This window comes from Falco naumanni, chromosome 15 (assembly GCF_017639655.2).
Source record: "Falco naumanni isolate bFalNau1 chromosome 15, bFalNau1.pat, whole genome shotgun sequence".
In the NCBI taxonomy this organism is placed as follows: domain Eukaryota; kingdom Metazoa; phylum Chordata; class Aves; order Falconiformes; family Falconidae; genus Falco; species Falco naumanni.
This window is the reverse complement of record NC_054068.1, coordinates 15,661,769-15,683,445: the sequence shown is the minus strand read 5'-3', so window position 1 is coordinate 15,683,445 and position 21,677 is coordinate 15,661,769. Positions and strand designations below refer to the sequence as shown.

General features: G+C 46.0%; 1 protein-coding gene across 2 annotated transcripts in view; it reads left to right on the top strand.

Moving 5' to 3' along the window:
- The window catches only part of ZNF423 (zinc finger protein 423), a 234,835-nt gene extending 221,164 nt beyond the window's left edge, over positions 1–13,671 (top strand). For both annotated transcript variants that reach the window (XM_040615556.1, XM_040615555.1), the window contains one exon: positions 13,032–13,671. In XM_040615556.1, coding sequence (XP_040471490.1) covers positions 13,032–13,061 — 30 coding nt within the window. In that variant the 3' untranslated portion in view covers positions 13,062–13,671. The remainder of the gene's footprint in view (positions 1–13,031) is intronic.
- Positions 13,672–21,677: the final 8,006 nt, after the last annotated feature.

Below are 21,677 nucleotides of genomic sequence, written 5' to 3'. Positions count from 1 at the left end.
TTAAAAGTTCTGTCTCTTCATTTGCTTGCTGCTAGAGCAAAAGGGGGATGCTTGTCCAGACATAACGGTATATGCCTGAGTGTTTTCACAAGAAATGTCTAGATCATTAAATATAATAGGTCTCAGCTGCAGTTTTGATCACTGAAGCATGCACACAATTCATCACAGCAAATTAGGTACGTCTTTGTAACTTATCTTTCTGCAATTTGCTGGCACTTTTTAGAGAGCTGAAACTTATATTGTATGTGCTGCAGAAGCCATTTCAGATAAAATATTCTGTGTTTATTGTTGGAGAACAAGGATTCACTAATAACAAAAACATGGAGCGGTGTATGTTTCTGCTCCTGTATCTTGCAGAACCAGCAGTAGTACCAGCAGAGATGTCCAGCCACATTCATTACTTATATATTTTAGTGAATTTCTTGTCTGCAGTAAAAGAGATATAAGCTTCAACATCAGACTGTTTGTGCCAAATTCTATCCTACAGCCCATTCAGGAAACCTGAGGCAGCCGTGGTTCTCAATCATGACACAGCCCATTTATCTGATAGGAGTTTTGTCCTCTCTGCCTTGCTGAAACGTTGCTTGTTCTTTAAAAGCTTAGTTTGACCTTTGGAAAGAAAAGGCATTTGCTATTTTAATTTTTTTTTTTTGAGAGAGAGAGAGAACCTGAACCTACTTAAATAGAAATTGGCATTCAAAAGCAGCACAGTTATTGAAAAGCATTTACTTTATTACTAGAAGAGAACAGACGCTAGTGAGCTTGAAAATTACATTTCAGTGGATTCATCAGTTTCAGTCACTAGTTAGTCTGTGAACAGATGGAAATATTTGTAACAGTTAACGTGAATTTATACCTTGCATTTCTACATTTGCCTTAAGAGCACTGGTATCTTAGCTGCTGACTAGAAGAATTTGGAGATGTACTTTATCTGTTTTATTTTTCTGAAAGATGATATGGTTGTTTCTAATTGCAAGGATTTCTTGCATGATAGAAAGGGCCTCAGTTTTCAGAAATGTGAATGATATATAGCTCCTGTGTAAGGAAAATCTTGTAGAAGAATCCCCCAGTACGGCTGCTGCAGAAAAAAATAAACATCTCAGCCTAAACCCAGATAAACCCCCATGGAATGAGAAAATAATTTTCAATAACCAGATATTTTTAACTCTGTGTATGAAGGTAGTAATCACAGTCGCCTGTATCTGCATCTAGGGTGTGCCACAGTCCTAATTTCTTGTCTCTTCCCCCCACCCTGAAATTTAAGGCTACTGGTTAACAGAGCAATGCATTAAGCACTCCACCTCCAAAACAGAAAGAAATACTGCCCTAGCCTCTACCATGTGGCATCTTTAGGTTTCGGGGATTTCGTTTAAATCTGAAATTTATGTCCAGGAGAAATAAATTATTAGATTGTAAAAGCAGCTGGGGAGGGAGTAAATATAGTCTCTTTTGTCCTCTATATCATTTCCCCAGGAAGATAATAAATGTGTGGCAAGCGTCTTGTGTTTCTTCAGTCATACAAATGTGGTGTGTGTGTTGTATTTCAGACGTGAAGCCTAAATTCCAGACAGGAAATCCTGGAGTGATACTGCACTGCCGTTGCCTACTGCTGTGGTGCTGGCAGAGCCCCCATCACTTTTACCGTTAGAAGGAATTTGAAAAATAGTTTCATGAAGAAATTTTAAAGGCTGTGGGTATACTTCTGATTTGCTGAGTAAGAGATTTAGGGTGTAATCCTAGGGTTTATGTCGTCGGTCAGTGAAAGGCAGCCAGAGCAGTGGTGTCAGCCCCGGCTGCTGGAGCAAGCTGAGGACAGGGGTCCTGCCCTGTGGCCTGATCCCAAGGGCCAGTTTTCCTAGGATGGCTTTAAAGAGCACGAGAGACACTCTTGCTAATTCTTCACTGCCTTACCTGTTATTGCTCTGTGAGGTCAGATACATGGAGCAAGCGTGATGAGTAGTCAGGAAAAAAAATGGGGCCTGATAAGAACAAAAGGAGAAGGAACAGTTCAAAAATCTGCTGGTAGCTTCCCTTCCTTCACCTGCGCTTGTGCATAGGGCTGTCATTGCCTGCACCTCCGTGCTCGTCAGGAAGGTTGTCAGTATTTTCAGCCCAGCCTATTTTCAGGGACCTGAAAACAGCCCTGGAATAACCTTGCCGCTCACTCTTTCTGAGGTTGCTTTCAGAGAAGTATATTCAGTCAGATGATGTTTTCTTAATTAATACTCTGCTTTGACATCATGTTTTGAGAGTAGTTTTAAAGCTCCCTTTGACCAGAGGGGAAAGGAAGAAAGGTAAAATAATTTAGAATACAACTATACAACTTGTTTTCAGATTGTACCTGTTTCTGTGGTTTCTGCTTATGTTAAAAAAAGAAATGGGATGGGAGTGTTTGGTGCACGGGCTGGGGGTGCATGTGCAGTGACCCAGCTTCTGCAGTAACTGCTACTGGATGGATTGTTATTGCTCTCTTCATTCTCCACGTTTCATGTTAATAGAATAACTTACAAGATACTAAACTGTGTATCCTTAGTGAGGTGATGGGGCTTTGCTGGAAAAATCTAGATGATAGAGGTAAGACCCTACGTGCTGATGGGATCAGTGTAGAAACAGCTCATGGCTTTGTGTAAGGTCAGCTTGGGTTCAGTGAGGCTCCGTCACCCCAACTCTGCATGAGCCAGCCCAGATTTGAAGCAAGCAGTCCTGCGCTTAGCAAGTCAGCCGTGCTTGAGCTGATTCGTTGCAGAGTGTCTTGTGTGTCTTCTGTGCCATGTCCTGGGCAGGCGGTATGGACACCCTGAGGTCACCTCCACACAGAGCACGTCCGCAGAACCAAATTGCCTTGGCTTTGCACCGTGCAGAAATGGCCAAAGCACCGCCCGCACCGTGCCAGCCCTGAGGGAGAGCTCCTGCCTGACCACCGAGCCTCCTCATTTGTTTCTGTTGCACAGTTAAACCTGAATAAATTGCCACGGGCATTGAGGTTTGACTGCATATAGCGTATCTGTCATCAGTGCATTACATTATGTCTCTCCAAAAGGAGTAAAGAGGAGGTGTAGAACATACTTACTTCTGAAAAATTCGTCCTCCTTTGGGGCCGACACATGCTCTTAGTCTTTGCATGAAATCACAATTGTTTAAAATGTAGCCTCTCGCTGTTCAGAAGGCAGATTTTCCCAAGACCAGCGACACTGCTGTAATGGAGTAGCACTGGCTGGAAAATCCCATTTTTTAACAGTTGTTTCGCGCACACACACCCCGCAGCAATGTTGCCTCGCTATTTTGGCTTGTGATGTCTTAGAGGAGATGGCTCATACTGGTGATATTTTGGCCCCTCTTTTACTTATGGGAGCAAACGCTGCTTGGCTCCTTCACACTGGTAGCTCCTCTGGGGTTAATTCCTCAAGGCAGTGGGCAGTGGGCTGAGCACAATCCTGTCTGCAGATTTCTGCTCTGCTGGTGGCATGTACACTAATGGGGAAGCATATAAAGTACTTCTGTAACTGTGGCCTTGCTATTTTATAGCAGAAAGACTTGCATTGGAGGATTTTTATGCCCCTTTTGAAATTAGAAACCAGCAATAACAGCCATTAAGTCCAAGGCAACAGGTCACTGGCCAGCCATTTTGTCGGCCCGAGCAGTATGTGGGTGCCATGTGCCAGGAATATTTATCTGCCTTTAAGAAAAATGTATCCATAACACAAGGCAATACAATTTCTCAGATCAGTATTCCATTAGAGGGGATCATACTTTAGTTGCTGCATTTTAAAAGAATTACTAATGGAAGGACTGTGATGCGCTGTAGCCTGGCTGTGGATGGGTGCTGCTCGCATGCAGTCCAGCTGTCCACACTTGCTTGTTTGGTCCAAGGAACCTGGTTCAGCTGCCGCTCCCATCATTCCATGAAGGATGTTGCCTAAGTGAAGAGTGCAAGATGTGCCCCTGTTAATGTTTGCATTGAAATTCCCAGGTCAGGCTTAAACTCTTTTACACCTGGACCTTACCAAGAGGAATACCTAACTGGTGCAGAAGAAAAAAGCTACAAAAAATCAGATGGTGTTCAGTGACCCTTGCCGTACCGAAGAACAGCAGAGCAAGTTAAGGAGCCAGTTTTAGGTTCAACTTTGAATTTCCTGGCTTCTGTTGGGTTATAGCCCCATGGAAATGGTCACGTATTGAAGCTTTTGTCTGTGCATTTTGTCGGGTGACTACTGAAGGTACTGTGTGAAGTGTTTCCCTTTTGCTCTAAGTATTTTTTAAGAAAAGGAGTGTGAGAGGATGCTGTCCTGGTCATATAATAAAGACCTAATCAGGAAATCATTTAGTGTTTATAGAAGAGTCACAAAGGGTCCCATAATGATGATGCCAGCCCTCACGTAAATGAACAATTAACTGGCTTCTGCAATGTGATTTAACTTGGATCAAGGAGGGGTTAATGAGATACGCTTCAGATAGGCTTCAAATAAATCAACAAGTTATGCTTTTGAGAGGAGTATCTAAGGATTCCTGGAAAATGGTTTTCCTCCTGGAAATTATTTCAAAACATCATTGTTTCCCTGAGCAGGACCAATAAGTAGATAAAAACAGGTCAGCACTGCGCCGTGCATTGAAGATTTCGGTGTAGCACAGGCAAAGGGGGGTCCCTGTGGGCAGTAGAAGCTTTCTCCGATCGGTGTGTGGCTTAAATTTGAAAACGGACTGGAAGTGAGGTGCTTGCATTCGCTAGGATGGCTTTGGAGGGTTACTCTGAACTCGGGCAAAGGGCATGCAAGCTGCGGCACGCCGGGTGGGTGACCACGTCCGTGGGGCGCGGGGGTGGCTGGGGCCGTGAGCACCGGGGCGCCTGTGGGACCAGCTCGCCAGAAAAACACAGGCTGATCAAGCCGAGGTTAGAGCACCAGGTGTTGGTGGCTGAGTGGCGTGCTGGGATCCTGCAAGCTCTTCCCTGCTCTCGGGATTAGCAATGGCTCTGGGATCCAGTCAGGGAGAAATGGTGGGGCTGAGGGAGGAGTGGAGGAATTCTAAAAATATTCTGGTTTTATGCACTTCTGACAACAGTAATTACATTTGTCCCTCTCCCTTTGCATTTAGGAGGTGTAAGGTTCTTCTCTCAGCTTATTTTGATCTTGTACGTGGCGTACTGTAGACTGCAAGTCACAAGGACGCTCATAAATTTGCATTTCTGAGTGAAATTCTCAGGAGCGTGCAGTCCCTCTGGACAGGTATTATTAGCTCCCTGGTTTCATTGGGTGCCTCAGTGAATCATGGTGTGTTTACGGCTAGTTTCTCTAACAGAAGACTCCGGTTATCTCTTAATAATGTATTCTCCTGTGGGTTTTATTTCCAAAGTGCCATGGTAAGGAGATTTTCCCAAAGGCTTCAGTTTGCTTTTGTGCTTCAGCATTTTACCCAGTGTTCTTGGAAGAAGCGTATAGACTTTCTGGTGAGGCATTTAATCAAATAGAAGAGACTATGCCAGGCTGAGGCTGGCATTTGGAGTTCACTTGTAATAGGCTCACCTTGGTTTATTTTGAGTTTTTAGAGAAGAATAGGAAGATATGGCAGGTCTAGAAGACTGATGATACAGAATTATTAGTCTGAAGTGGAAAGGGGAAAGCGTGTTAGGTGAGTTGTCAAAGTCTGATTAGGACTAAACAACCTGAATTAGAAGGGAAATTAAATTCATAAATCACCTAAAAAATCCTTAGCTGGTGTGAGAAAAGGCTGGTGCTGGGAAAAATAACTCTAAGAAGGTCTTTGTATAAAAAAGTAATTTTTCAAACCTAGAATAACACAGAAATGCCTATCAAAATTCAAGAATAGATTAAAATAAACAGAAGCGGTGTAAATATAGAGGTAAAACCGAGCAAGTATGTTGCTGGGACGCTGCCGCGTGGCAGCAGAGCACGCAGCCCCCGGAGTGCAGAACAAAGGCAGGCAGCGGGGCAGGGGGTGCCTCGGGGGCTGCCGGGGCTTTACAGACCAGTGCCTGGGCAGTTGCATGTCAGTAGAGAGACATGCCAACCACAGAAAGAGACCTGTAAAATCCAAGCAGGGAGAATTTAGGCGGTCACGTGTGGAGCAGCTTTTTTCCCCCCGTAAATATTTCACGAGTTCTGAATCTTCCTGCCGGACTCTGGATGAAGTTCCAAGTCACTGGAGGAGCCTGGCAGGTTTCTGGGGGTGCCTTGGGGCGTCCCCCTGGTGAGCATGCACTGAGGGGGGCTGCCCAACCTCCCCAGCAGGTGCGGAAACCCCGGGGGTGCCGGGGCCAGCTCGTTCCTGGCACAGACGAGTGTTTCTGCGTCCCGGTACCAGTGGAAGGTGCGTTTGGCCCCAGAGTAATCACGTATGTGCAAGCGTCAGACACCAAACCTCCAGGTGTATTTTCTTAGACACTCAAAGTGATTTTTTATTTTTTTTTTCTTGGTTCAATAACTTGTAAAGGACAGCTTCCTAACTGCATTTGTTGAAGTGCCGTCTCAAAGTGTGCTGATACGGGGACTGACTGACACATGGCAAGTTATCAGATGCTGAGAGATGAAGGAAGCAGTAACACAGGCAGCCGATTCCTTTCACAAAGGATGTGTCACCTTTCGTTTGCCTCTACCTCCATTTCAAGGGATTCTTCAAATAAAGAAGGGACATGTGAACCTGTCTTGCCTGACATATTTTTTTTTTTATTGAGTACCATGATAACTTGAAGTTCACTTGTTACAAGCATTTTATGTAGTGGGTGAAATACCAGGGGAAAGGAAAGAAGTAATACTGTATTTCCTGAAAAACCATGATCTAAACAGATAAATGTCACTGGGTAAAAGCTACCTGAAACAACTGGAAGGGCAATTAACACCTGGTTTTATGGGAAACATTGGTTACCACTATCAGTTTTAATGAAGTGTATTAACTAAATTGTGTTCTGAGTATTCATTCAGCCCTGTTTATGGCACACTCTTGAGTACATTTACTGTTTGTCAGAAGTGCAAACTAGTGAACATATGAGGCTTTAAGACAGGCCATCTGTTAGTCTTAGACCCTTGGATAATTGTCAAACAGTTCTAAAAATAAGCACATACAAACTGCAAGGGGGTGCAAAGGTGATTTTTCTTTAAAGTCTGATATCAAAGGGAAAGTAGCAACCAGAAATTAAAAATAAAAATAAGTAGGTTTATCGTAAAACAAGCTCATTCTCCTTTTCTCCCTTTTTCTCCCCCTCCCCCCACCCCCCCCTTTCAGTGTGGGTTTTGTTGGTTGTTTTTTTAATTTAGATTTTTTTCCTCTTGCTCTTCTGGGTCATGGCATCCCTTGAATGCCTCTCCAGTTTAGGATTAGAGCAGCACCAATTTAAGGCTCACAGCTTTCTGTAGAGAGCATAATCTCCAATGGCTAAAGCAAGGGTCGTCTTGTGTCCTCTGCCTAAAGTAATCCCTTTATAAAGTCAAGGCATAAAGATTTTCATCTTTATAGATTGCTGTTAGAGGGAAATAGTACTTGTGCACATACGTGTGTGTGCTTATGGATATATAATGAGGAATAACAGTCGAGAGATTTTTGGACCGGTTTGAATTCAAAAGATGCAAAACATTGTTTGAAAAAAGAATGCTGCAGATGGTATTTCGTAAATATTTAGACACTCTAGCTTCTGGTTTGTAGCAATTTGGAGGGTTTGTTTTGTCTTTTTTTATATATATGTTCAAATGTGAGGTTTGAACTTTTGCTCCAAGTCAGCGCCTGAATCTGAGGTTTAGCTTTTGTCTGGCAAGCTGTGTGCGTTGACAGTCCGTGGAGGGAGCGCTTCTCTTGTTACCCCCAGCCCTACTCCGTAAGGGGCAAAGGCAGGAGAATGGGGAGAAGGGGGCACAGCCCCAGGGAGCCCCCAGCCGAGACCCTGATCCCTGGGCTTGGAGCCGGACAGTGCCTGAAGGGCTGGCAGAAACCTGGACAGGGAGGCAGGGAGGGACAGCGAGAGAAGCTACCTGGGCCCTCGCCTGGGTCTGGAGGCCCCCCCTGCAAGTTGGGAAAAATCTGAGGATTAATAGGAATTGCCTTCCGTGTCACAAGATCAGGCAGCTGTGTTCATGCAGCACCCCTGGGTGGGTGTTCCCAGCCTAGGGCTGGCGTTTTCGGGCTGGGTGGGATTGCAGTGCCACGGCAGCCCCAGGCGCGGAGCCACGGGGGCAGCCAGGGAGGCACAAGCTGTGCGAGCAGCGAGTGCTCTGGGCTTCCTCGCCCAAAAAACACAGCATGCTCGCCCACACGGGCCACCCCACGGCTAATTGCCAGTTAGGTTTCACGTCGGCTGTTTGTCATGTGAATCTATTATCTCCGTAAGTCCTATGGAAATGATTTGAGGAATGATTTCTGTTCATTTTAATGGGAATTGGAAGGGGAGAGAGAGGGTTTGTAACCTTCCGTCGGGGTCCCAGTCTTTATGTAACACTGCAGAAGGCTTATGAATTTCACTTGAGGGTGGTGGGCATCACCAGCCCTGTTGTGCCATTTCTTAAACTCTGTATAACATAGATCTGTTAGGTGTATATGCTCATGCACATAGACAGTATACCTCTAAATGGCTGGTACAAAATAGCTAAATACGTAGCAGATGCACAATGGCGCTATAGACTGGATGTATTATGGCCCCAAACCATTATCACACCCCTCGCAGTTGCGTTTTATTTTTTTCACCTGCTCCTGTGTAGTACACCTGTGTCTTGTTGGCAGTGAACGTCATTGCAGTGTGGGAGACTCCCAGCTTGACTGCCTGGCTTGGAGCTTTGCTCCATCATGTGCTGCTTTTTTGTGTGCGTTTTTTCTCTCGATCTTTATATAGCTTGTAAGAGTTCTTTGAACTGCTCTAAGTGATCATCTTTCAAGCCTGATGCTTTCCTTCTCGACACAGTGCTCTGAAAATGGAGATTGTCATGCCCATGTTTTCATAATAATGCATGTAGAAAAACAGAGAAAAAATCATTATAGATGTCCTGCACAAATGGCTTGATCCACATCCAGAGGGCAGGCAGGGGTTATCCCCAGGGAAGGTCTGGAGAGCCATCAGTATCTACGTGGACAATAATCAGCCATTCTTTGAAATCTTTTTACTTCCTGCAAAACCCATCGCCCAGTTCCTTGGTCACAGACACTTCTGCAAACGGTTCTTTTGGGGATTGTGCAGCCAGTAGAAAATTTCCACTTAAACACTGCAACAACCCCAAGGCTCGGGGTGGTTGCATTTTTCCCACTGACGTGGCTAACGGGATTGCTATCCAGTTTGCGTGGCTATTAAGATAAGAAAAGAAGAAATTTTCCAACCTTGTCCTATAAATAAGCTGTGACTTACTTCATCTTGACAGGTGACTTAGTGCTGCTGTAGAGTTTTCCAGCTGCAATAATGTCTCAGAATGATGTATTCAGTGGGGTATCAGCTGTGAGCCATGTGTAAACCAGGGGGCCTAACAGGAGCTGTGAAGAACCATTTTTACTGTTCAGCTTCCAAACCATGTCCTGCCTCCTGCCAGCCCCCAAATGCATACGTGTACGGATGGCTTTGTGAGCAGGGAGGCATGTGCAAACGCACACACAAGCAGGCCTGGAGAGGCTTCATTTTTGTGGCTGCTCTGTTTTCCTTTGGAAATCACCATTCAGATAATTTTTTAAACGATAACTTCTAGACTTGAAAATTCACACCTGAGCTGTTTCCTGCCAGCCCACCCTCCTGCTGGAAAGGTGGGTGACGTTTTCTTAGGCTTAGGAAGCATTCCTTAGAAGCGTTCCTGTAGTATCACAGGTTTCAAATGATTGCTGCCTTCTGGCCTCGATGATTTCTTCCTGGCACCTGCAACAGCCCAGGGTGAACACTGTTTCTGCTAAGGCACAGGGCATTCCCAATGCCAGGAATGACTGATTTTTCAATTGCTCTGCAAGTCTGGTCAGCGTGGGGCGTTTTGTCTGTGGGCACACCCAGAAGTGCCTGATAAAGTTATTCGATAAAGCATGGGTCAAACATGCAAAACATACCTGTGAGAGGAAACAAAAGCACTGAACGTGTAGGACGCTTTTTGACATCCTCAAAGCACAACTGCAATAAGCTGCACATGCACGGGGCAGAGGGAGAGGGAGCAAGAAGGTAAGACATGACGGTTGCTAGTAATAGGAGGCAGGTTGCCAGACTTTTTTTGGAAAGCATGTTTGTGTGGTCTGAAACGCATTTTAATAGGTGAGAAACCTATACTGGTGGCAGAGGGTACGGGTAGGCTTTTGTGGGTCTTCAGAATACACACCAGTGGTGGTTATACGGTACCTGCACATGCAGGAACCTGGAGGTCTGGTGTTCACCAGCACTTGGGCGTGCAGGATCTGCTCTCTGAAAGGCAGGGGGAGGCTTTGGTGCACGCAGGCTCTTGGGTCCGTGGCCATTACAGATACGTCTGTGACGTCCTGTATGAAATGTGGCTCTATTTATTAACTCCTTGGTCCAGGGACTAGTCAGCATATTGATTGCCAGTAACGCATGCCAAGGGAATAAATGGTATATTCCCAAGATATTAAGATAAAAATCAAGATTTGCATATGACAAATCTATGGTTTGTTTGGGTTTTTTTAACTGCTAGCCCCATGGTGCGGCTAGTTTCTCAGTTCCTACTTGACCCAGCTCTGAGTGACTGCAGGATTTGAGTATAATGCATTTTTTTCTTTGCGTGAACTCTGCTCACAAACCCAGTATATTCATTGTATTAGGAGTGTTCAGAATATATTACTAACCTGTGTTTGAGGAGGGAGGGCTCACAATGAAAGCTTCATTATCAGATTTAGAGCCACATACCATTCCTTTATTGACCTGCCTGGTGTAATCAATGCAGCAGCCACGCAAGTTTGAAATCATGTTCCCTGACTGTAGACTGTGCGTCATGCATCTAGTGCTGATTGTGCATTATCTTTTAAATGACACTGCCTAAATAAGTATGGATTTGTCTACCACGAATAACCCTTCTTTCGATTTGAAGATGGTGAACCTTTCGCTTCTTTTATTGATGTTCAGGATGACCTAAAAATAGAACTGTAACGAAGTGCACAAGAAATGGCCATTGTTAAAATGCAGAGGAGAGGCCGGTGTATTCTTTCACATTTTCATGCTTTCCCAGTTTGGTTTAGCGGACAAGCTTCTTGTCAGTGCTACCCTTGTGTTTATAGGGCTCCATCCCTCCTTTTCCATAAAGTCATTATTTGATTAGAGAATAACATCCAGCACTGCAAAGGTCATTTCTTCTTCAGGCCAGCAAAATTTGCATGTATAGCAAAGTAAAAAGCCATTGGATTTTATGTTTGGTGATGTTAAATTGTCTAAAAGCAAAGAAGTTTCGACTGTCAATTCACTTAACGTTATTTGAGGATGATGCTTTATCCGCTGATAAGCTTTCCAGGTCTTTGCGCAGTCCTTCTGTATTTTTGATTCTGAAATATTTAGCGTCACACCGACCGGGGCAATGCTCAGAGGGCTAGTGTTACGCTAAACAAGGTACAGTTATTTTGCAATTTCACCAGTTGCTTGTATTTAATCTCACAAGGGCTCCTTCTGCGTGCGCGGCAGCTATGGTGCTTCGGCCGCCTCTGTGCCCTCCTGGCACGTTAAATCCCGGCCCTTGTTGTGCCGAGTTTCCTCCAGGCCGCCCCCCACAATATCGCAGAGAACTTTTGCCATTTTTTAGGAACTCAGCAGCACTTGTGACACCTGGTGGTCACGTTTTGGGAGTGCACAGTCCAGAAATGCTCCTGCCCAGAAAAGGGGTCACCGCTCCTTCCGCACAGGGTTTCCATCGGGGGGATGTCGTCTCTGCATTAAGCGGAGGGTCGTTCTTTTTACTGATCAAGATGTAACTGGATAGTGTAGAAGGACCAGATGATTTATGAAAAGTTAAAATATCTTACTTTATTTTAAAGCTTTGTCATTGTAAATAAATAATTAGATTCAAAATTCATTGTGTGTTTAAAAACTTAATTCTTCAAGCTGGTGGGCTTACCCAGTTCTGTTATTAGGCAGATGGAGACTAGTAAAATTGCCTAGGCTTGAAATAATGCAAATGAATTTTTATACTCGGGGATGCTGGGATCCCAGCTCAAGAAAAGCTCACCATGAAGCACATCTCCAGTTGCTCAAATCGTTGAATAATCATACAAATAAAGCTGAGCTTATATATAGGACTGGAGTTTCAGTTAGCACACAAAATGTAGGTGAATTGGTACTGCTCTAAAAATACGCTTCAAGGTTGGCTTCGCAATTTATTGGCTCCTGCACAAAATGGCAAGACAGGTCAGCATACTCTGATGTGAGATACTGTGATGGCATGAGGCTATTACAAATCTACCAAAAGGAAAAAAGGGAGCAAAAAAGATCCTAAACTGCTGAAAGAAATGTGCAGTGCAAAGTCTATTCTTTAAAGAGATTTAACTCCTGGGTTACATGTCCAGCCTTTTTTTTCTGCTGGGTATATTACCCTGGTGCCTGAACTGGCGGTTCAGCTGTTATTGCCGAAGTATTTCTTGGACTGAGAAGTGCGTGTCACAATCTGGTGTCTCTTGCTGCCAGTACTTGCACCCGGTACTAGTGAGAATAAAAGAGTAAAATATGGCAAGGGTTCTCCCTGCAATTCAGATATTATTTTTTTTTTAATTGTTACAGTTAAGGGAATCCCTAAAGGCAGTTTTTGCCCATGAAGTGTTACCACTTTCTTTGTATGTATTGAAAGGGGGGAGGGGGAAAAAAAAAAAAAAAAAAAAAAGAAACCCTCATGGCTGTACTTGGCTTGTAGCATTTTTTTTCTAAGTTCATGCCAGCATTAACAGATCTGTCAGAACAAAGCAAATGTGTCATATTGGCAGCTGTTACTTAGGAGTACTTTTTCTTTATTGCATTTTGTTTTGTAATAATTGAGAAGCTTTTATGTCGCGCTCTGCATAAATGGTACTGAGTGGGAGGGTATGGGCATGCTTTCTATTATTCTGCCCCTCATGCATGTCTCCTTTTTTCGTCTTTCCAGAACCACACATTGAGCCAGCACGCACAGTGAGCCACTGGCACTACAGGACACCTCTCTGCAGAAGACTTGACGGTGGCACAGTGGGGAGGACCATTTGAACATTACATCCAATCAAAGTGTCATTTGCAACCCAGATGTAAAACTCTAATGATTTGGCCATGAGGCGCTGCTATTATAAGCAGCTGGAAATGAATATTAATGGAAGAGATTAAAAGTATTCCATGCTCAGTATTTTTTATTGTCCTGCTTCAGCTAGTGTACTTTAGAGCTTCTGCTTCTGACTGAATTTATAGTGTTAGATAAATCTGCTTTGATGCTGTTGCCCTTTGTTGCTTCTTGTATTATATTGATAGTTAAAGATTAGGTGTGATTTTTTTCTTTTTTGTTAACTGCTTTTTAATTGCAATTTTAGGTAACTGTGCATTGTGATGTGATTGCTTGGCTATTGTCTGAATATTTCTTTTTAATTTTTTAATTAAAGACTAATGCTTTGATTGGATTTGCCAGTTCACCGGACAGTGATTAAAACTATGTAATGAATATAATCGGTTTCAGTGCAACTGGATGGTCTGCTTTATAAATGTGACTTAATCTGATTGCAATAACTAGTACAGTTCAATAAAGGGAATACATGAGCTTAGCATCAGAGGTTGTCTGTCTGTCAGTGCATGCTGCCTCACCGCTGCTGTGTGTAAATCACAAAGTGACCGCTCACCCGATGGCAGAGAGTGTTCTGTGCCCCAGGAAGAAGGAAAATTGGGAGAAAGCGAAAGCTACGTTCCTGCATCTGGCCGTGTGTTTGCTTCTGGATGCACCCCCTGGGCTCCCACGGTAGGTTGAGGTGAGGTAAGAACATCTACTATAAATCTGAGCACGAAAAGGCATTGCTAGCTTGTAATACTCTTACTCTTACTTTTACTCAAGTCAACAAGAACGGAGGGGACCTGGTCTGTAGCTGCCTTGACCCTATCTCTGTGCGTGTTTCAAAAAAATAGCTTTCTGGATTGTATACAAATGCGCAAATATTGGATCAGGCTTTGGAGACTTGGAGGCTGTATTTCAAGCATGTGGACCTCTAGGTCCCCAGGTACTGTAGTCCTATGTAACTGCTGTACTACTGACACTTGAAACTGCTCTCGTGCAGCCTAACAGACCTAATTAGCAGGCTTGTGTTTTTCTTCTTTTTAAACATCTCCTATGGTAATGAGGTAAGGTATATCTCCATTCAGAGAAAGAGTCATTTTAACGACCATGGACCCCTTTGGAAAGTTAGTGAGATGCAGTTCTCATGGCATCCCCTACGTGAATGAATCATCATCATCATGAAAGATGTTTAGCAGTTGTGACAGCTGAAATGATGTGGTTACCCATTCCCACGATGTACAAGGCTTTGCAAGGCTACGGCATAGGAACATGCACTTTTAGAGCCTTTCAAACGTCGCTGCACTGAACCAGAGCCCAACTGGTTGTCATTGTACCGTGTCTGAGCTTCGAGCATGTAAGTGGTATTTTGTAGGAAAAATGTTTTCAAGGATGTGTAGTCAATGCCCAAATTAGTTCATATAGCGAGTTTATTAACAACTGCAAGGGCACAGCTTGTTGACACACTGCAGACGGTATTTTCAACATTTTGACTCCTGCTGATTTTGTGCTGCACACACATAGCTCCTTTAAGACAGTGGGACATACTGCATGTAAGGGAAGGCATAAGCGGGCATAACCAAAGTAGGGTCATCCCTAAAGCAGGAAGCACCAGAGCAGGTGCAAGTTCTAGCTTGAGAAAAGTTTCACCTGTCTGGGGGAAAAAGAAAAAAGAGAGTACTAAAATCCCATCTGGGGCAAATGCTAGATACGTTTTTTATTCTGCTAGTTACTCTGCTGAAATAGCATTCCATGGACAGTCTGAAAGAGTTTAGGCTCAAAATTTTCATTTGTGATAAATTTATGAACCCTAATGTAACAAAACTGACTTTTCTTAATTCCAGAGGACAGTTCTGTTTTCATCCAGTTAATTCTTAAGTCACTGCTTATGCAACAAAATCATTGTACTAAAATGATCCATTTCCAGAAAGTGTAAGAGTTCTGTCTGATTATTTCTTTATAAGCCACGGCACAGATGTTTATGGGCTGAAAAATTAGCTAATGAAATCACCAATTCATTATTCTCATTCATAATGTATGCATACTGCTAACTCACAGACAACATTTTAAGATGGGAAATGGAAAAGCGTCTTGCAGTACAGGCTCACAGACATGCCCTTGCAAGAAAAGCTACCTGGGAACATGCAGCAGCTACTTTGGCAATGGCTCTTGTGCCATCTCCTCTGTGCTAAAAGCAAGGCAGCAGGTTCTCACAATGAAGATACTGCAAAGGGAGTTGCTTTGACCAGCGCTGGGTCTGGAATGATGCATGATCACTTCCGGGCAGGCCTTCAGAAATGAAAAGGAAGATGCAGGTTTCTACCTTCAGGAAAAGGTTCTGTGTTGGGAATCCCAAGAGTGAACTGATGTTTCCATGCAACTCTGAGAGCTGCTTTAGTAGTGCCGTATTGAAGCACATGCCTTTGTTGCAGCATCTCCCAGCTGACTAGTTAAGACTAGGTGTATATTCGCTGTGCTGAGATGGGGAACTTCCCATCTGGGGGATCCAATTCTGAGCTGCATAATTTTCCCCACCTGTACTGGAAACGTGGGCATGGATCCAGGGTGCCAGGGGTCCACGTGCAGCCGGGCAGGGCTGGGCAGGCTGGTGCCTAAGTTGTGTGTTGCATCTGCCTTGAACTGTGACCAGAGCACAGGCAGGGATGCCAGTAAGGAACGGTTCGGTTTTCCACCCTGCCTTTAAAAGGCTGGGGACCTCAGAGGACGAGAGTGAGGGCTGTGGTTCTGCCCCATCTTCTTCATCCCTTCTGGTATATAAACTTCCCTCCTGAGCAGCACAAGTCAGGCTGGAAAGAAGGGCTGGACTGTGCCCCCAGGGCTGGGAAAAAATTGAGCTGTGGTCCTCTTCTGCAGGTGCTTCAGTATCCTACAGTACTTGGGTAATATTTGAACACTAATGCAGAAGTGCTGCTTTTTAAAATTTTCTTTCATAAGATAATATGTACAGAAGCGCAGGGACACTTGCCATGAATATGCTGGGCTGCTTTGTGGTATTTTTGATATAACCGGGCGCATATGAGCAATCATTGTCAACAACTGCAGCGCGCACCATGGCAAGGGATGGTGCTGCCTTGATAACCTGCTGTCTTAGGGGCCAAAGAAGTCCAGGGTGGGGGTGGGGGTGAAAGCTACTGCAAGGAAGCAGAGAGCGAGCCATCCGCTCTTGTGCTCCTGCCATGCAGCTGCAGCTGCGATGCGCTGGACACCTGCAGCTCCCAGCGTTGCTCCTTGGCCTGTGCCAGCGTGCAGCGCAGCCGTCTGACCCTTTTTTCTAGGGCCTGAGTCTCCCTGGACAGTGCTGCACCAGCCAGGGCGCCGGGTGGCAGAGCTCTGCACCGAGACCTGGGGCCTTTGTCCCGTGGTTCTCCTGCAACTGTTTGTTCTGTGCCGCCCGTCCCCCTTGGGAGCGGGGCAGAGCAGCCCCGCACTGGTACAAAACACAGCTTTGCTGGCATAGCTGCAATCACACCAGGGAGTGCTTCGCAGTGTAGTATATAGTTCCTGTATCCGTTAAAAGCTCCTAGGGAAAACAGAGCCTAACTGCAGGTGGAGAAAGATAATATCACAGCTTCTGGTACATGTCTGAGGTTTCACCCCCTTTTTCTTAGCGGCCAAGAAGTGCTACAGAAGGCATTTGGAAAACAGTCAGCAATGTTGGCTCCAAAGGCACCTGTATTTCATCAGCTACAACACACTGAAAGTGGGACGGAAAGCCTTTCTGTAGTGTTTCCCTGCCTGTCGACTCCTGCGCAGTGGTGTTGCAGACGTGGGCTCACACGGGCTGCTCAGGGTGTGGGTGACACGGATGACTCACAGGTAAGTGCAAACCAGAATTGCCGAAATTCTGGCTGGAGGATTGGCTTTAAGCAAAAAGTCACCTTACCATCTGAGTGGCATTAAGGCCAGTACAGTGTTGGAAACTATGAAAAGAGTTTTAAATGTGTAAAGAAGTTACGTGTAGACAATTTAATGCCTTCAGGTTTAGGCAAATAATGAAATATAAATTTGTATTAACAATGGCTTAACAAAGGACTTGTATTTCTAGCAGTCCAGTCTGTTAGCCCTTATGCACTGAATGATCGTTGCATTTAGCTTCACTACACACCCCCACATCCAGAAAGCACTGAGATACCTAGTCAAGAAGTAGCAGCCAGTCCTGACAGATGATGTAGTATCTGCATAGTCAGCTCTACGCATTTGTTTTACTCCATGCTTCTGTAGATACTTGTCTGATCGATCACCTTCAGCAAGGGGTCACCAGCTTCTGTCAGGTGCCTTACAGTTTTGGAAAAAGCAAGTGCTTGGCCCATTGCTTCCAGAAGAAAGGGGGAGAAAGGAAGTTTGGGGGCCGTTTGAGGGAGAGAATGACTGATCATTTTGTGCTGGAGCATCTGAGTGGGCTGGGGAAGATCACCCCACCGAGCAGCAGCTGGGAGGGAATGTGAAAGGGGGAAATCAAGAAGGGGAAGGGGGCTGAGGGGGTCATCCCTCCACAACCTTCCTGCCCTCCAGAGGAGTTAATGGACAATCCACCCCCTGGCAGCCATTTCCATTGCAGTGAACCTGCACATCCCGTGTCTGCAGTGCACAGCTTACTTTCTCCTGCCAACGTGTAAGAGTAGATTGGGGTTTGGCGTTTTGTCTGGCTTCTGACGCGTAAATCAGTCCTTGGTGTGGGCAGGGAAGGCCTTTGCTCTGGTGTAAGCGGTCTCTGGGTTTTGGCCCACACCCTAAAGCAGTGAGGCTGCTGCCATCGCCTCTCTGCCACCTGAGAGAGCTGACCAGCCCCAGCTGTGTGTGGCGGCCATCTGGACACAGTGCCCCGCTGGCAGCGGCTGGCCAGGGTACGACCGCCCTGCGAGCTGCCATGGCGAGCGTGTGTGAGCTCGAGGGGCGCATGGCCACCGAAGCTCCGCCGGCCCAAGCCTTGGGCCCGACGGACACGTGGCTTGCTCTTTGACGCTTCGTCTTTTTCCTTTTCTCCCCATTTTTGCCTCTTACGAAACCGTTCATAGTTTTACCTGTCTTCACAAGATCGCCATCAGCCCTGCAGTTTAAGATTCCTCCTCCTGCACCGGGCAGCCGGGGTTTGCCTTCCGGCCTGCTCCCCCCCAGGCCCGGGGGGCAGGCGGTGTCCCAGGGAGACACATCGAGCACCCCAAGAGAAAGCCCAGCTAATTACCGCGTCACCGGCAGGTGCGGCCTTCGCTGCCCCAGTACCGAGCTGCACCCGACCGTGCGCCTGTCCTAGCCCCGAGGCACGCCGCGAGGGGCGCACCCCCGGTCCCGGGGATGGGGGGCGCGGGCCCGCCTGAGGCCGGGGCAGCACCGCACGGGGCCCGGCGCCCCCTCAGCCCCGCGCCCCCTCGGCCCTGCCAGGCCTGCGGCTGCCTGGGCGCGCTGCCCGGCCCGCGGCGCGGCTGTCCCCGGCCCGCTGCCATCCCCGGCCATCTGCGCCCCCGCGGCAGGCGGCCCCGGCCCGCGCCCCCCGCAGCCCCCGCCGGCGGGCAGGGGCGGGGGCGGCCAGGCCGGCCAGCGGGGCCGGGTGCCCGGGAACTGCCGGGGGGGCGAGGGCCCGGGCCCCGCGGTGGCGGGGAGCGCCCGGCTGCGGGGCGGCCCGGGGGCCCTGGGGGGCGGCCCGGGAGGGGCCTCCAGCGCCCCGAGCTGCCGTGCGGGGAAGGCCGCGCTTCAGGCCCGGTTCTGAGGGCTCTGGGGGGCGTCCGAGCCCCCAGGTAAAGACAGCCCATGGAAGTACGGCCACAATTTTGCCCATGCCTGGTTTTTACTATTCGTCCATATTTATATACACAGCGGTGCCAAGCTGCTCCGGCAGGTTGGAGAGGCAGTGCGGAGTATTTACTGAATTCTGGGAGAACGTACAGACTAGGTTTTCTGGATTTTGCTTCTCCTGACATTCCCAAATGCATGTTGGTGTTTACAGCCCTGTACGGCACGGCTGGTATCCTCGGGAAGCGGGGACTAGGGGGCTGGAACATTGCAGGAGTGCTCCCTGTGTGAGGAAAAGAGGCATCGCATTTTGAAAAAATCTTCAGCACCAAAATCTTTTCGCACCAACTAAAATCTTGCTTTGAACTTAAAAAAAAAAAAAATATATATATATATATATTTATCTATGTCTTCAATTTTACATGACTGGAAGAGGCACCTGGCCCCCAGCATGATCCTTTCTTCACAATAAACGAGCGAGCAAACGAGCCCTCCAAGCTGCCTGTGCCAGAGCCGTGTCCCCGAGGTGCTGGGCTCTGCTGCACCCAGCCTTTAATTTAAAGGGGAGGGAGAGAGAAAGGACATCTTTTTTTCCTGGTTGAAAGCAGTGCAATAAATAAGTGCATCTTCTTCTTCTAGTTGCAATTTATAGGGACTGTTCCTCCAGAAATTGGCTTCTGTGCGTGAAAGCTATAAAATACACGTGCCATTTGCAAAAGATACAGCTGCTACTGTGCATTTTCGGGTTTCTTCACAAAGTATCTCGGTGTCAGCCTGCCATAGAGGGAGGGTTAAATAAGTATGCAAATCAGCTTAGCTAATGCTTTTGTAATGATCTTAAAGAAATTGGTCAAGAGCATCCATTAGCCTCATGTAGCAGAAAATTTTGGTTGTTAATGGGGAATGACAGAGTTTCACCCAAAGCAGGACCCAGAGGAGTTTCTGTTGGTGAGGGCTCTTGTGCCTTTAGACTTCATCAAGAGTTGCACAATTACTAATATGCAATATGTTGTATTACAGTGTATATCCTCAGTGCTTAAACACTCAAACCTGGAAGACGAGGCCTCAACTGGAAGCCTAATGAGGTCTGGTGTACAGACAGTGGAAGAAAAGCTGGATAGCCTGAAAGGAGAAGGTGGGCAACACCCGACTGTGGGAGGGTCAGCGGATGCAGTGCATGAGTTTAGTTTTGTCTCTCTCTCTCCCTAACTGGCTTTATAATGTCTGTGACGGTGCCAAGAGCAATGGTGTTTAAATTGTGCTTGTGCAGTGACTGTGTGGTAAGAGTGAGTCTGATGCAGAAGAACCCTCTGGTTTTGGTGTGGTTTGAGAAGGGTTGTCTGACAGTGGGCAACAGCACACGAGGAATGCAAAGTTCTGCACTTTTGAATTTTTTTTTAAGGCTGAAAATTGATTATTTGATGAAAGGATGTAATAAAAGAGGAAGCTAAGATACCTGGCACCCCAGTTGGGAGGGGAGACAACCTTTGCTGGAAGATAAGACATGTCTGTACTAGCAAACAGGAATGCTAACTCCCCTTCTCTTACTGAGGGGTTTATCACCCTGATAGAGCATAAAATGCAGATTAAGTCCAGAGTCACCCCTGCCCTTGATTTTTCATTTTGCAGAATAATTGCACTTATTGATACATTACATCAAAGAATACACCAACATTCTTTGCTTTCTGGGAACTGCCAGAAAAGTGCATCTTGGTTCATGTGGCACGGCAAATGTGTACACAACCATTTCCCTTGACTTCAAGGAGTTAAACGTTCACATATGTAAGGCACACTAGGATCAGAGCCTTAAGTAATCTAATGATACTGGGTAACTTGACTGTGCATCATTAGCTCAATGATGCACCAAGCTCAGGGAGAGGGGAAAAATAAAAACCAACAAACCAGCCCCCAAACCCTGAAATATATTTGTGTGTGAGAGAGAAATCTGGAGGGAGGGGAGAGGAAAACACAATCAATACGTCTACAGTTCATTTAAGATGCTGAAAAAATTTTGGTGGTTTTTTTTTTTGTGTCAAAAATGTTATTGAGGCTAGAAACACAAAATGAGAGAAGAACCAGTGGGGAATCCAGAATATCCCCACGGAAAGTGAAACCCCACTGGAACAAACAGTGAAGAAGTAGGTGCTGGAAAACATATATTTAAAGCAATGAGGACACACGTAAGCACTGTAACTGCAAATTGGGCCTGAAAAACTGACTCTTTTTTTGCAGAGCAGTGTGTTGCTCCTTTTTTGAGACCTATCAGTGCATCCTATTCAGCCAGAGCTCCCCAGCTCAGTTGTACGTTACTTTGCCCATAAGGGTGTTGAACAACTATTTTGTATCCAAGAGAGACTCATTAATGCCTTTCAAAACGGATGCACGTTTCTCATTATTCTTCTGCATAGGTCTAGTAATGGGAGCCTCCTCTAGAGATGCCCTACGCAGATGTCTTTAGGCAATGTTGATGGCATGAAACAGGAATTGTTTTCGTTGAAAGATTTATAACCTTATAGCCTTTCCAAGCCCAGGCAGTGCATGTGGACTGAGCACCAGCAACATGGGTTTTCTGACTTCTGCACTATTCTCTAATACTGACTAGCCTGGAGAAATCATTTTGGTCTAAATTTTTGCTGTTCTGGGTCCTCAGTATGAGGAATGAAATGTCAAGGGTTTTTCAAAGGTATTCAATGTTTCTGATTCCTGTTTGAATTGAAGCTGCAGATTTCGAGTCCATATTAAAAAACAAAGACCAAA